Source organism: Littorina saxatilis, linkage group LG11 (genome assembly GCF_037325665.1).
Source record: "Littorina saxatilis isolate snail1 linkage group LG11, US_GU_Lsax_2.0, whole genome shotgun sequence".
Lineage (NCBI taxonomy): Eukaryota > Metazoa > Mollusca > Gastropoda > Littorinimorpha > Littorinidae > Littorina > Littorina saxatilis.
In genome coordinates, this window is record NC_090255.1 from 33,056,970 (window position 1) to 33,071,005 (window position 14,036).

The window sequence follows — 14,036 nt, forward strand, 5'->3', positions numbered from 1 at the left end:
CACACTTCTTACTTATGAATAATTATATTTGTGTACATATGCCCCAAACATGTATTTATTTGGGGGGGGGGGGGGGGGGATTTCTGTTTTTGAATGTTCTTATCGTACTGTGTAATCAGAAACTTCTTTTCCTACTTCTTTTTTTTTATTTTTTTTAATTTTTTTTAATGTGTGAATAATTTAATAAACATGTACTGAAACTTAGACGGTATATCGCACACAAATGTGATGATTTTGTAACTACTAGTCTAGTCTGATGTGACAGGAAAGACGAGTATGAATATAGATGAATATTTCATCCTGACTTGAGATTTCTTTTGCAGTTTATAAATGTCTTTATTTCAAAACAATTTGGAACGCTCAAAACGTGTAAATATATTCCGTGTGGAGTGTTGTATCTGTAGGTGTGTGTCGGCGTTTTGTCTCAGTGTCTGTCTGGCTGACGTAGCCTACTGTCCTTTAGTCCGTCTGTCTCTGTGTTTGCGTCTACGAGCATAAGAAGTCTCTCCACCTGTCTGTCTGCTAGTCTCGTTGTGTCCGTGTCCATGGACATGCGACTTGGTATTCATGAAGCTAACTGCGGGGGGGGGGGGGGGGCCTTTTTGGTGTGTGTGTGTGTGTGTGTGTGTGTGTGTGTGTGCGTGCGTGCGTGTGTGTGAGTGCACGTGTGCGTGTGTGTGTGTGTGTGTGTGTTCCTGTGAGTATCTGTAGGCCAGGCAAGTAATGATAGTATAGGAAGACTGCGTGTCTGTCAAAGTTAGTCCATATATCTGTTTCCTTGCCCGTATTTCTTTGTCTTCGTGTCTCAGTGTCTGCATGCAAGTCTGTCTTTCTATCAGTATCTGTGTTCACTAATGAAGCGCGGGTCAATCCACTCTTCAGCCTACGAAAGCAGCATCTCCTGAATCTGCTCTGCAGGGGCTCGATCAGTATTTCATCTTGCTCCTAATTCCGAACCGCTGCTTCTTCCCTGCTCCACGATTCTGCAACGAGCAAAACAAACATTCTTGGTGAGGTTTATTTTGGAAAGGGATCTAAAAGTTGTTGTTGTTGTTGTTGTTGTTGTTGTTGTTTTTCTTCTTCTTCTTCTTCTTCTTCTTCTTCTTCTTCTTCTTCTTGAAGGTGGGTTTAAAGCCACAGTCCTTCTATATGTAAACGATTCGTTTGACCGGGCTTTTACATTGGGGATTTTTTGTTGTTGTTGTTGTTGTTGTTGTTCTTCTTGTTCTTCTTGTTCTTCTTGTTCTTCTCATTTTTCTTCTTCTTGAAGGTGGGTTTAAAGCCACAGTCCTTCTATATGTAAACGATTCGTTTGACCGGGCTTTTACATGGGATAGCAATAACAATAACAACACTTTATTGTCCATTAAAATGTTACATAAAAATGGAAAATGTTCTTCAGCACACCCTGCCTGCCTGTAAACGATTATAACAACAATTGGACAAAAGGGCTAGGACAACACACATAAAACATAGGTTCACGTATGTAATACAAGCACACCTATCATACTTCCAATAACACTGACCTAAAGTGTTGTCCGTGTCATCTTTAAATTGAATAAATTTACAGATAAAATCTAAATAAGGTCACACGTCTTATAAGACTATCACAATCAAATACAAGGAACTTAGTGGATAAATATCGACAGGGGGGCGACTAATGGTTTAAATGTGAAATGTGTGTATAATAATGGGTGTGGGTCTGAAATAAAGTTAGGTATTAGTTAACATTTGTTTTCAATAATTATTGGTATTTTGACAATGTGGGTAGCATGGAAATGTAATTATTCCCCCCTCTGCTTCTTTCTCTCTGTAAACTTGTAGGGCTAGTTATTTTTCGGTAACTTACCCAACAACCAAAATCACTTACCCAACAACGGGTCTGAATCCTCGATAGCTCACAGGTTGATGAGTTAGACTTTGAGGGAACTACTTTAGCGATTGAAAAGTTCCGAACGCTCCAATGTACGAAATATGCATCTCTAGACCAAACAATACAAACATACTGCATTTAAACTGGCAACTACAGGCTTGAACACATTAATCTCCACATAAAATCTATGAGTTTGGTTGTTTTCAAAATCCAAATCTAACGATCAGTGCAGAGAAACTCGCTTTAGATCTCTTTTGTTTTGAGTTCACGCAAACTCCCAAGGCAAGTAACTCTCGTACGACAAGAGTAGTTCCCCTTCCAAATTTTCTGAACTGAGTTGCTTGGACAAGAGACTGCAATCCGACGGTTAGTTTTCGACAATATTTCATTTTATAAACAGATCACACGCAACCAAATGCACGAATCGCATCAATTTTAAGAACATACAGCGGTTTCATACACTATTTTGCCCCAGAAAACGGAACTTCATACAGGTTTTTAACGTTGGAACACGGGTGCAAAAGTTCGTCTGCTTGTCCCATTCGAAGAAAGAACATTTCCTAAGCGATACCAAAACATGCATGTGTACTTGATTTTAGTCCAAAACAGGGAAACTGACAAGAAGTGTTAACAGAATTGATTGATTTTCCCTGAACTATACAACCGCGCATTATTCAATCGCCAGCGCAGGTTGAGTGATTTGGATTCGATCAAACTTTCGCACAAAAACTCCTCTTTTCTTTGAATAACTGAAGAAAGGAGGAATAAAGAGGTTACATACCTCGTCTCAGTGATTATAATAAATAATGGTCTCAGTTCGCGGTCATGAAAAAGCTCGCTGAAGCTCGCATTTTTCATGATCCGCTAACTTCCACCATTATTTTTGATAATCACTGAGACTCGGCATGTAACCTCTACGCATTTGAATGTAAGTCTTAGGTACCATTGTACCCAGGAAGAGAGACGAGAGATAGGAGTAGGTTGCAATAGCTTGTGTGGTCTTTGAGTTTTGTTTTTGGAAAGACATTGTTAAAGAAAAAGAAGACAAGTACAGTAATGCAATATTTATTGTGAAAACCAACGATTGTACAAAGAACATGTGAGGCAACATTATGTCTATGATGGTGTGAAGAGAATTAGTTATGATTTATACTATTATTATTGAGGGCCCCAAAGGGGGGGTATCATCACGATCACGGGAAGGGAAATTTTAGCTTTCACGATCACAGTTACCTTGATTTTTGTTTTCACGATCACGAACACCAGTGGCAAATCACGGTCACGGTAAAAGTTGCATGTACAGAAAGCACGTGTCAAAGTAAACACAACCACACAGTAATTCGCTCCTCTGGATCTATTGTTTATTCAACACAAAGTGAGAACTGTTGCACTTTTTTATTATTATTTTTTTAATTCTCTTTCGTACACACATAGAAATACATATCATGATTTGTAATCAGTAACAAGAATGTTGTTTTCATTGTTTTCTCTCTCTCTCTCTCTCTCTCTCTCTCTCTCTCTCTCTCTCTCTCTCTCTCTCTCTCTCTCTCTCCACTCATACACATTCAACTCCCACACCCTCACTCACCACACATGAAAATATACTTGCACAATTTCACATTTCCAGAGCTAAATCTTGCAAACTCATTTTCTCAAAAATGGATTGAAATTAAAATACATGTATGATGGGTTCTTTATTTTCAACTTTGCCATACAATTTGAGGTACACCATCGGCTGGTTTCATGGCCTTGAAAAACAAACAGGAATGCTACAGGGCAAAAATGGTTTTACCTGAAAGAAGCGCGCAGTGCGAGTTGCAAAGCCACAACAAGCCTGAGCCTGCGAAGCAGGCGAGCCAACTAGGGGGGTCCGGGGGCATGCCCCCCCTGAATTTTTTTCAAAAAACAGTTAAAATCTGTGCAATCTGGTGCATTCTGGGCATCATTTTCAGGGCTGTAATAGTGTTGTGATCTTGTTAAAAATCCCATTTTAGCCACAATCATTCAACACACCTCCAAACTGGTGAAAACAACACTACTGTGCGCTGGCTTCATTGAGACCGGCGCCCGATATTTACACGGATCGTTTTTGCGGAAATTGTTCAACTTCACCGGAATAAATTTGACTTTACCGGATTTTGAAAACGGCTTTATCGGATTTCCGGCAATTACCGGAAAAGTAGCATGCCTGACAAAATCCCCAACGAACATGAATTTGATCGTCTTTGACATGAGGATCAAGTGACCCAAACTGGCACGTCTCCCCGCCATTGTTTCTGAATTTAACCCATTGTTGATATTAAAGTTTACAGGCGCTAAAATAAATCCAAGCTTAATGCAAAGAATCTATGCCAAGCGTGTCCACGTTGCTGGGATGAAAAACACATTTCTAGTTTCGGTTTTGGCTACACGCAGACTCGATCTCGAGCCAGTCGAGGTCACACGACTGAGCGAGTGACAGCCGGACGTGGCAATGTCGACAATGTCAATGATCTCACTCAAACTCAAAGATCTTGAACAAATTTCAAGATCTTTGCCTACACTCAGAACAGTCATAGAGCAACATAGATCAACATACCTTGATATTTCGTCTTCGGAAAGACCGACCCGTAGCCTGACCTTTCCACCAAGGAAGGCATTCTCGCCGCCTGCTTTGTTCTGGCTTGAATCCACAAAATATAACAGAAGTTCGATGACAGTACCGCTGCACGCCATTTTTGATCTTCGAATTCGAATTTGACTGAATGCACTCAAAACTTTTGCACGAAGCCCTTCCTTTGGATGAAGTTTAACAGACTTTTGCAATTTGCCTTCTGATTGGATCTCTTTTTTGTGTGTGATTGGTTCTCTTAAAGGGAAGCAATCGCTGTCAAAATCATATTTCTGAATGTGTTGTTGCTTCCCTTCAATCGGGATTGGCTCCTTGACGAATGGAGGATCATAGAATGATACAGCTGTGAAAAATGTACGTTGAAAATAAAATGCTTTGCAATAATGCCCATCACGATCACGAAAACAAATGACGATCACGATCACGAGACTTGATTTTTTTGTCATCACGGATCACGGGCAAAGTCCCATCACGATCACAGAAATGGAAATTTCGGCAATCACGGTCACAGAAAGGTCAAAAAACGCCAATCACGATCACGATTTTAAACCCTTTGGGGCCCTCATTATTTAGACTTGAGACAAAATAGCAAAAGGCGAAGTGTATGTTTTGTGGTGTGAATTGAAACAAAATGAAAAGTGTAAATATCTGGGAAATTGGGTTTAAAAGACTTCGTTATTTCTTGATTGTTATTTACTATTATATTGAATTGAATAGCAAAACGCTGTATTTGAAAACAGCATGGGATTTATATATATATATTTATTTTTTTTTTGTATCAGGTAATGCCCTAGTTTTTACAAATTGTAGCAAAGTCGATTAAATTTACTATGTACGATGTTTGCTTGCAAATTACAACACGAACGCGAAAAACTTAACTATTTGTAGAGTTCTAAGGCATTGCAGACAAAGCAACTGCAAAAAAGTCAGGTTTTAGCCGTGTGAAAATCTGCTGAAAACGGTCTTATATCCCTTCCGTTAACATGGCTTCGTCCGGCCATACATGTAGGCTCTTATGATACTGACCCTGAGCTGACCCTGAGGCACTGAAAAGGTTTTCAGGGAAAAATTCTCTCGAAGAACCAAATGGGTTCGGTGCATTTGTCAGTCTGTCACATGTTGAAGGGCCCCATACGGGTTGAAAGAGATAAGGTACTGTCGTGTTTTTTCCCAAACCTAGCGCACTACCGTTCTCACGAGATAAGTTACTTCTGTTTTGTTCCGGGTTTTTTTCTAATTGACACCATGTATGAGAGATGAAACAGAAAAGCCTGTTGTGAAAATGCAAAAATTTGGAGGAAAAAACGAAACAAAACAAAAGTAACTGTTCTCATGACAACGGCAAACAACGACACATGTTCACCGCCCTCAGCTAATTCAAGAAATCACCCCCCCTCCCCCTCCTGCTAGGTACACGTGCACTCAAGTTAACCTCTGCTTTGAGACACATGTTCACCGCCCTCAGCTAATTCAAGAAATCACCCCCCTCCTGCTAGGTACACGTGCACTCAAGTTAACCTCTGCTTTGACCTGTGTGCCAAGAGTCAGATGAGAGAGAGAGAAAGCGAGAGCGAGCGAACTCGAACTCGAACTCGAACTCGAAAACTTTATTACCGAGGGATGATAGCATTAGGTCCATATGGTCCTTTCTTACAGCTAGTCCCTACTATAATACACACATGAAACAAAGAACAAATATGAAGAATGAAAACATTTAAACAAAAAATCAAATAAAACAAAATTATGTGGGGAAAAGTATAACAAAATAAAAATAAAAAATTCAAAAGTGTGCTTGTTAATGGAAGCATACTATACACTTTCTCTTTCACACACACTCGCACAAATTGTACACCGACTTAGTCGTTAGAGAGGTGCTTTCGGAGCTGTCTTTTAAAAGAAGATAATGACAGACATGACTTGATATTTACAGGTAGTGAATTCCAAAGGAACGCACCAGAATAAGAAAAACTAGTTTTAAACAAATCGATGCGGGGCCTTGACAAGGCAAGGTTATTTCGAGTGTTTGAATAATATGACGGAGATGATTTGAAGAGTTGTATAAGATATGTTGGGGCGTCCTTATAGACGACTTTATACATAAATGAACATTTATTATACAAAAGCTGCTTTTTTAAGCTTAACATCCCAATACTTTTCATCTTTTCCTTTGTAGAAAGAGATGGACTGGGCAGAACTAGTTTAGCAGCTCTACGCTGGAGCGAGTTCAGCTTCTTCAAGTGAACTTCACTACACCCGTCCCATACTATGGAAGCATAATCAATATGGGGTTTTATGTGGGCATTGTAAAATAGTTTCCTTGTGTCTAGATTAATAATGCTTTGTAACTTTGACAAAAGAAACAGGTTTTTAGCAATTTTTTTGCAGATTCCATTGATGTGAGTCTGCCATTTGAGATTATTATCAACAGTAAGTCCCAGTAAACGGTGCTCAGCTACTTGCTCAATGGAGTGCTCATTTAGGGACAGACTCAGAGTCATTTCTGAAAGTTGATGTTTTTGGCGAGTGCTGATTATCATAGACTTTGTTTTAACTGGATTAATAAGCATACGATTTGCAGAACACCACTCAGAAACATCGTTTAGGCTCTGTTGTAATTTGTCTTGAATTTGTGCAGGGCTTTTCCCTGTTGCATGTAAGGTAGTATCATCTGCTAACATATGACACTCAACAGATTCGGACTGTAGGTACAAGGGCAAATCATTTATATACATGCAAAATAATACAGGTCCTAAAACAGACCCCTGTGGCACTCCACATTTCACAGTGCCCTGAGAAGAGTACGTATCGTGTACGTATACAGATTGAACCCTCTCTTTAAGATAAGAGTAAAAAAAAGCGACAGTGCTAGAACTTTTCAAATAACACTTTAATTTCTGTAGAAGGATCTCGTGATCCACGAGGTCAAAAGCTTTTTTTAGGTCCAAGAAAACATCACCAGAAATGTCTAACCTATTGATGGATGAGTACCATGAATCAGTTAATCTGGCAAGGGCAGTGTTACATGAATGTTGAGAGCGAAAACCAGACTGAAGTTGATGCAAGAGATTGTGGTCCTCCAAATAAGTAACCAGATGTTTTTGAACATGCCTTTCAAGAGGCTTAGATAATACAGATAACAAAGATATAGGTCTAAAATCATTTAAGTCTTGAGAACCTTTTTTCTTTGGCAAAGGTATGACTTTCGCTTTTTTAAATTCTTTTGGAAAATCATTGTGTTGAATACATAAATTATAAACATAAGTCAGAGACTCTACTATATAAGGAGTAGACAATTTTAATAATTTATTACTTATTTCATCAAGTCCGGAAGACTTTTTATTTTCTAACCTTGCTATGTACTGGCCAACTTCATGGATGGCCATTATCGGAATAACAAACGCATCCGTGTTTCTTAATTTTTCATCACAGAACATCTGCAAGCGTTCACAACAGGAATGTGGTTCTGTACCTGGAGATTTTGAGTGAGAATCTACCAGTGATTCAGCAACGGACAAAAAATAAGCGTTAAAGTCGTTGGCCTTTATATTCTGAGGAATACTACTATTTTTTGAGGAGTTGCCTTTTAAAAACGTGTTCAGGGCGCGCCAGACTTTTGAAACATCTTTGTTGTTACCCACAAGTTTATCAAAATATGATCGCTTCGCGTTTCTCACAAGATTCTTTACTCTGTTACGCGCTTTTTTATAATCTTCAAATAATTTGTTTGTCTTTAACTGGTCGCGATACGCCATTGCTTCGATGATATCAATGGTTAACCAGGGAGGAAGTTTAGGATGTCTTACTCGTTTCCGCCTCACAGGTGCATGTCGATTTACCACATCGATAAAGAGGGAATACCAGGCTTCAAGTGCCTCGTTAGGATCGGTATAATTAAGCACAGAAGCAAAAGGTGTACAATTCAAATCATTAAAGAAGAGACCTTGATTAAAATGTTTAAAAGACCTGTATGAAATATATGTGTGACCTTTTGATTCTGCCTTGGGTATTTTCATCAATTTGGAACAGCTTACAGGACTATGATCACTTACACTAAGGTCGGATACACAGGCACCCAAGACTGTGTCCGGATTATTCGTATAAATATGATCGAGCAATGTAGATGTCGTTGAAGTTACCCTTGTGGGTGACTTTACAAGCTGTTTAAGCCCAAATAACTGAGTAGTTGATTCCCAGCTGGGATGGGACTTTAACATGTCTATGTTAAAATCGCCAAGTAGCATAACGTCAGCATTGTGTTTGCTCTTATTATAAACATTGTCTAACATTTGTACAAAATGATCATACCACTCAAAATTTGCCGCAGGATTTCTATAAAGAAAACACACGAATTGAGGGGCCATTGATTTACTGGGTTTGAGTTCTAACCAAATGCATTCTACTGCGCTGGGTTCCAGGTCTATGCGTCTACGCGTAATGTGTTTAATTGAGTCATGAATATATACCGCGATTCCGGTCTGCCCTTGGATTTCTGGGTCTCGCCTTTCAACACAATAATCAACAATCGCGATATCATTATCGGAAACCCTGGAATCTAATCTTGATTCAGTAATACCAAATAAATGATAATTCGGAGACGCTTTTTCAAGGAAGGCACATACATCATGAACCTTATTATAGAGGTGATACACATTTAAATGACCAACACTGAGCATAATAAAACAAGGAGTAAACACACACAATGATAACTAACACATACAATAAATGTTACGAGAAAAGCAAAACAACAACTGTCACGAAAAAAGCAAAACGACAGTCAGTTCAAACTATAAACACAAACAACAAATTTATGCCGGCAGTCTTGCAACACAATAAGTTTATGGTAAAGTTTCACAATAGCGTCACGCACCTCTGCGCTGACACTCGACTTCAAACGAACGAGCTCAGTGAGCCTGACACAAACACAACACCGTTCAGGCGAAGCGGGCAGATTACACGGATTACGTGGCAGTCACCACTCACACACGCTGGAGGGAATATAGTCTTCAATCACGCCCTCGCAGATTTCCACATGAAACTTAGACAAGTGTTCTCCGAATGTTAGTGAGGATCCGAGTCAACACAGCACCACTGTCACATTTCAATGTGGCAAGAGCAGTAACATGTAGATATCGACTGTCCGCTCAGTAACAATGGAACTTTTGTTTGTACGGTTCTGATACGGCTGAATACAGCCACTTTTTCTTATAACAAAAGAGTGAAAACCACAAGAACACTACACTGTGACTTTCCGAGCCACACAGTCTGTATAGCACAACACGGCGATACGAACAGGAACAAACAGAAATTAAATTGGGGGAATCAGTGAAAGTAGTGCATAATGTGTAATCATATGAAAATGAGATGTCTTTCACACACACACACACACACACACAAACACACACACACAAACACACACACACACCCCCACACACACACACACACACACATACACACGCACAAAGCACAGTAACAGTTATACAAGGTGACAAGCACAATGCTAACTTATTTTTTCTGTCTCCAGAACTAGAGTTTATGGGACATAACGTGGTTATAATTATGTTAAGGTGTGACACGCGCTATTTTACACTAGCGTGTGAAGATGGGTCACTGTAGCTACATTGTTGCCTGCGGCATTGGCCACTGACTGTAGAATGGGGGTGGCGCCTGTTGCACAAAGGGGCTGAAGGCACTGTACATAGACGGGTGTAGCAGATGAGGGGGATAATGGGATTGGTGGAAGTGGTTGTGGGGGCCAGGCGGCGCGTGAAAATACCCACTGGGGTCAAGAACTGGGAAGGGGTGAAACCACCTATGGTGTGGCGGCTGGGTACCACCTGGTGCCAGCGCTGTGGCCTCAGTTGACCTGGGCGGTTGGCTGGGCTGCTCCGTTACGTAGTGGTGCTGGGGTCGATGGCTGGGCTGCTCGGGTACATACTGGTGCTGGGGGCGATGGCCGTGCTGGTCCGGTACACACTGGTGCTGGGGGCGATGGCAGGGCTGCACCGTTTCGTACTGCTGTTGAGGGCTATGCAGCGTCACGGCGTCCTGTGGAGGCTGCTGTGACATTGGTGGGTGTTGCGACCTTGGTGATAATGGCTGCTGAGTGGACTGTGATGTCTCACCAATGTCGTGTGGCGAAGTTTGAGGACTGGACATGCGTTGTCCTTTCACAGCAGCAGCATATGATGCCACGGGGTTCTGCTGACGCTCCCACAATGCAGACTTCACTTCGCGCAAGAACAGTGACAGTCCTTTGGGTGAGTAATGCACACTGTCTGCAAGTATCTGGCTGTCGAGGCATCCGTTTTCGTCAACCTTCCAGATCAACTGAAGAGACAGGAAGGTCACTTGTTCAGTGTTGCACAGAGCCTTCAGTCTGCTGTTAAAGTCCTTTATTTTCCGTGTCATTTTGTTCTGTCGTTGTGGGGGTATGGCTGCGACATAGACACAGGATGAAGGGAAGTGCTTTTTGACTGCTGATAGCAGATTAGCAAAACTCTGCACAAAGCTATCTAAGTCTCCCCTACAGTCATTTGTCCCGACGTTTAACACAACTTTCTTCACTGAAGGGTGAGTGCCGCTGTCAGTGACAATTGTTGTCAGGCGTTGGGTCGTGGTGCCTCGTAGAGTCCTGATCTCTGTAGCACCCGACCTGTCCAGACGCTTTTTGGCAATGTTTCCCAGGTTTGAGTCCCCGAGCAGGAAGTGTGTGCAGGTGGGGGGGGATACGGAGTGTAGGGGAGCGATCAGTGGCGTTAAGAGCGACCGGAGAGAGAGAGAGAGAGACACACACACACACATAGACAGAGACAGACATAGAAAGACAGAAGCGGAGAGTTTCAGAGGGAGACACAGCTTAAGTTTGTTATCGACCATCCAAGATTTAACATCAGTGATGCATGTCTGAATGGTCTGGATGGCGGAATGTGTCTCTGCAGGGGGACTGGGTTTATACAGCTGGGTGTCATCAGCAAAAGACTGATTTAAAACAGAATGGTTTGAATCAGTGTGGATAGGGGCTTAGTGTACATGATGAAAAGGATGGGACCCAGTACTGAACCTTGAGGAACACCGAAAGAAAGTGGGACTGGAGCAGACATCTGGCCATCGTCAAAGCAGCACCGCCCTGATATGGCCCTTCGTGGTCGGCTGGGCGTTAAGCAAACAAACAAACAAACAAACAAACTTCACTGCACAGGAAGCAGTCAGAATGTTGATTTTTGTTCTGTGTCCAAGTGGAGGGTTGTACTTATTCAATGTCAAACCTGGCCTGGCAAGACCTGAAGGCCTTCATCATTAAGCCTTAAGTTGACTTCACGAAGACTTCGTAAAGTCTTTTCATCGAAATGTCAGTGCATATACTTCGTGTAACGATCTTCGTGAATTAGATTATTTTGCCCTTTGGAGTTCACCCAATAAGCAATTTTCGGAAATAATTCCGGCGGGTTTGAATGTGTTGTGGAAGAGTGACATTTTCTTGCAAAACCTCTGCCAAACATAAGAGAAGCCAATCACCAGCAAGAGTGTGTCAGAAACACGTGGACGAGAGAAAGAAAAGGTCACTCTCCCACAACACATACAAACCCGACGCAGTTATTTTCGTAATTCGTCTAATAATTATCAGGCTTAAGACGATGAGCCTCACTGTTCACTGAGGGGAAGAACAGTGTTACTGTACATATACTATGCACAATTCGCTCATCTTGCAAAATTCACGAGCACTGACCTGTGTAAGGTGATAGAATTCTTCATCGGATTTCTGACCGTGGATGGCAGGGTCGTGTCCCGTGTTCGTTCGAATTTGCAGCAAGTGTTCGAAAAATCGTGCTCCGTAGTCAAAGATGTCTCCTGGCTTGGTTTTCAGGATTTCCTTGACGAATATTTCCATTACGTTGAAGAAACCTTTGGGGACTTTAAGCTTCAACGTAGAATTGGAGTTCTTGCTGAAACTGATGAATTAGAACGTGTTTGTGTGACCGGTCAGACAGATGAAGCAGACGCGCTCACATACAAGCGCGCCGCAAGCGCGCGCAAACACACACACACACACACACACACACACACACACAAATCAGTCACACCGTAGTACGTCACACACACACACACACAAACACACCAACACGCACGCACACACTGCCGCACGAACGCACACACACACACACACACACACACACACACACACACATACATTACTTATTAAACAAAGACCGAAGAAAGAAAAGAAGAGCAGGACACAAGACATCAAGAGTAACAGCAAAGCACGTGTGTATGTATCCTTGGCACAAAGGGTCAAAAATCCAAAAATTAAGCCCTTAAAAAAATAAGGCCTTATTTTTGAAAATATGCCCATATTTTTGAAAATAAGCCCTTATTTCTAAAATAAGGCCTTATTTTCCATTATTAAGGCCTTAAATCTTTAAGCCCTTAAAAAAATATGGGCATAAAAAAATAAGCCCTTATTTGAAAATAAGGCCTTACCAGAAATAAGGCCTTATTTCTGTAAGACCTTAATAAAAATAAGGGCATAAAAAATAAGGGCATAAAAAATATGGGCATAAAAAAATAAGGGCATACAAAAAGAAGAATTTGTGCTGAAATTGCAAATTGCGAGAGAATTGGGGTTTTGGCGAGTTTGTGCGCGCTTTCGAATGCGTGAAGCCATGCTGTATCCGCTCGATGTTATGACGGATGTTTTGAACGAGAGGCGAGTTTGTGCGCGCTTTCGAATGTCCGGATGCGCAGTGGCGATGCGCAGAAAAATATGGGCATATTTTTTTAAGGGCTTATTGTTTTATGGGCATATTTTTTTAAGGGCTTATTTTTTTAAGGTCATAACAGAAATAAGGCCTTATTTCATTATGCCCTTATTTCCTTATGGCTGTAAATATTTAAGGCCTTATTTCTAAAATAAGGCCTTATTTATAGAAATAAGGGCTTATTTTCAAAAATATGGGCATATTTTCAAAAATATGGGCATATTTTTTTAAGGGCTTATTTTTTGGATTTTTGACCCTTTGTGCCAAGGATACACACACATGTGTGTGTGAGTGTGTGTGTGTGTGTGTGTGTGTGTCTAACATGTACCCCAAATTATTCCTCTTTTTGCCACTACTCTTCATGTTATGAGGACCGTAGCTTTTGCGACAACAAAACACGCTGTAGCTATCTATACGGCGTGCTATAGGCCTGTCTTACCTGCTGCTTTTTTGTGGTGCCTTTTCTGCCATTTTCGTTTATTGACTCGATGGTTGTATTACAAAGTCACAGAACATCCAAGCGTCCGCCAACATCCGTCGACAATTTAAGAATGAAGAAAAATGACATTACATGTGTTCAAAAATTGCGTCATGATGAGAAAAACGTCATTGTCTGACGTGCAATGATACATTTCCGATGAATAGTTCATTTGGGGTGAAAACTTGCTTTGGGTGAGAATGTGTGGTGAATGTTCTTTGAGTACAGCAAACATTTATTGTCTTTTGAACTTGCAGATAACAACGTGCTCAGAGAAATACTAACCAAGAAGACTGGACTTCCATCTGAACGTTTTCC

General features: G+C 41.1%; 1 protein-coding gene across 1 annotated transcript; it reads right to left on the minus strand.

Annotated features, from left to right (window-relative positions):
* Positions 1–338: 338 nt before the first annotated feature.
* On the minus strand, positions 339–13,808 carry LOC138980897 (sperm surface protein Sp17-like). The gene is made up of 3 exons (XM_070353765.1): positions 13,680–13,808; positions 12,211–12,433; positions 339–983 (listed from the first exon to the last, which is right to left on the minus strand). The coding sequence occupies exons 1-3, from the start codon at positions 13,709–13,711 to the stop codon at positions 927–929; spliced, it is 312 nt and encodes a 103-aa protein (XP_070209866.1). The 5' UTR covers positions 13,712–13,808; the 3' UTR covers positions 339–926.
* Between the last annotated feature and the right edge of the window lie 228 nt (positions 13,809–14,036).

Excerpts from the sequence above, each read along its gene's own strand:
- LOC138980897 (XM_070353765.1), bottom strand. The coding sequence starts at position 13,711 with ATGGCAGAAAAGGCACCACAAAAAAGCAGCAG. Across the intron at positions 12,434-13,679 it reads GCACCACAAAAAAGCAGCAG|TTTCAGCAAGAACTCCAATT; the intron begins GTAAGACAGGCC and ends CTAATTCATCAG. Across the intron at positions 984-12,210 it reads AATTCTATCACCTTACACAG|AATCGTGGAGCAGGGAAGAA; the intron begins GTCAGTGCTCGT and ends TGCTCGTTGCAG.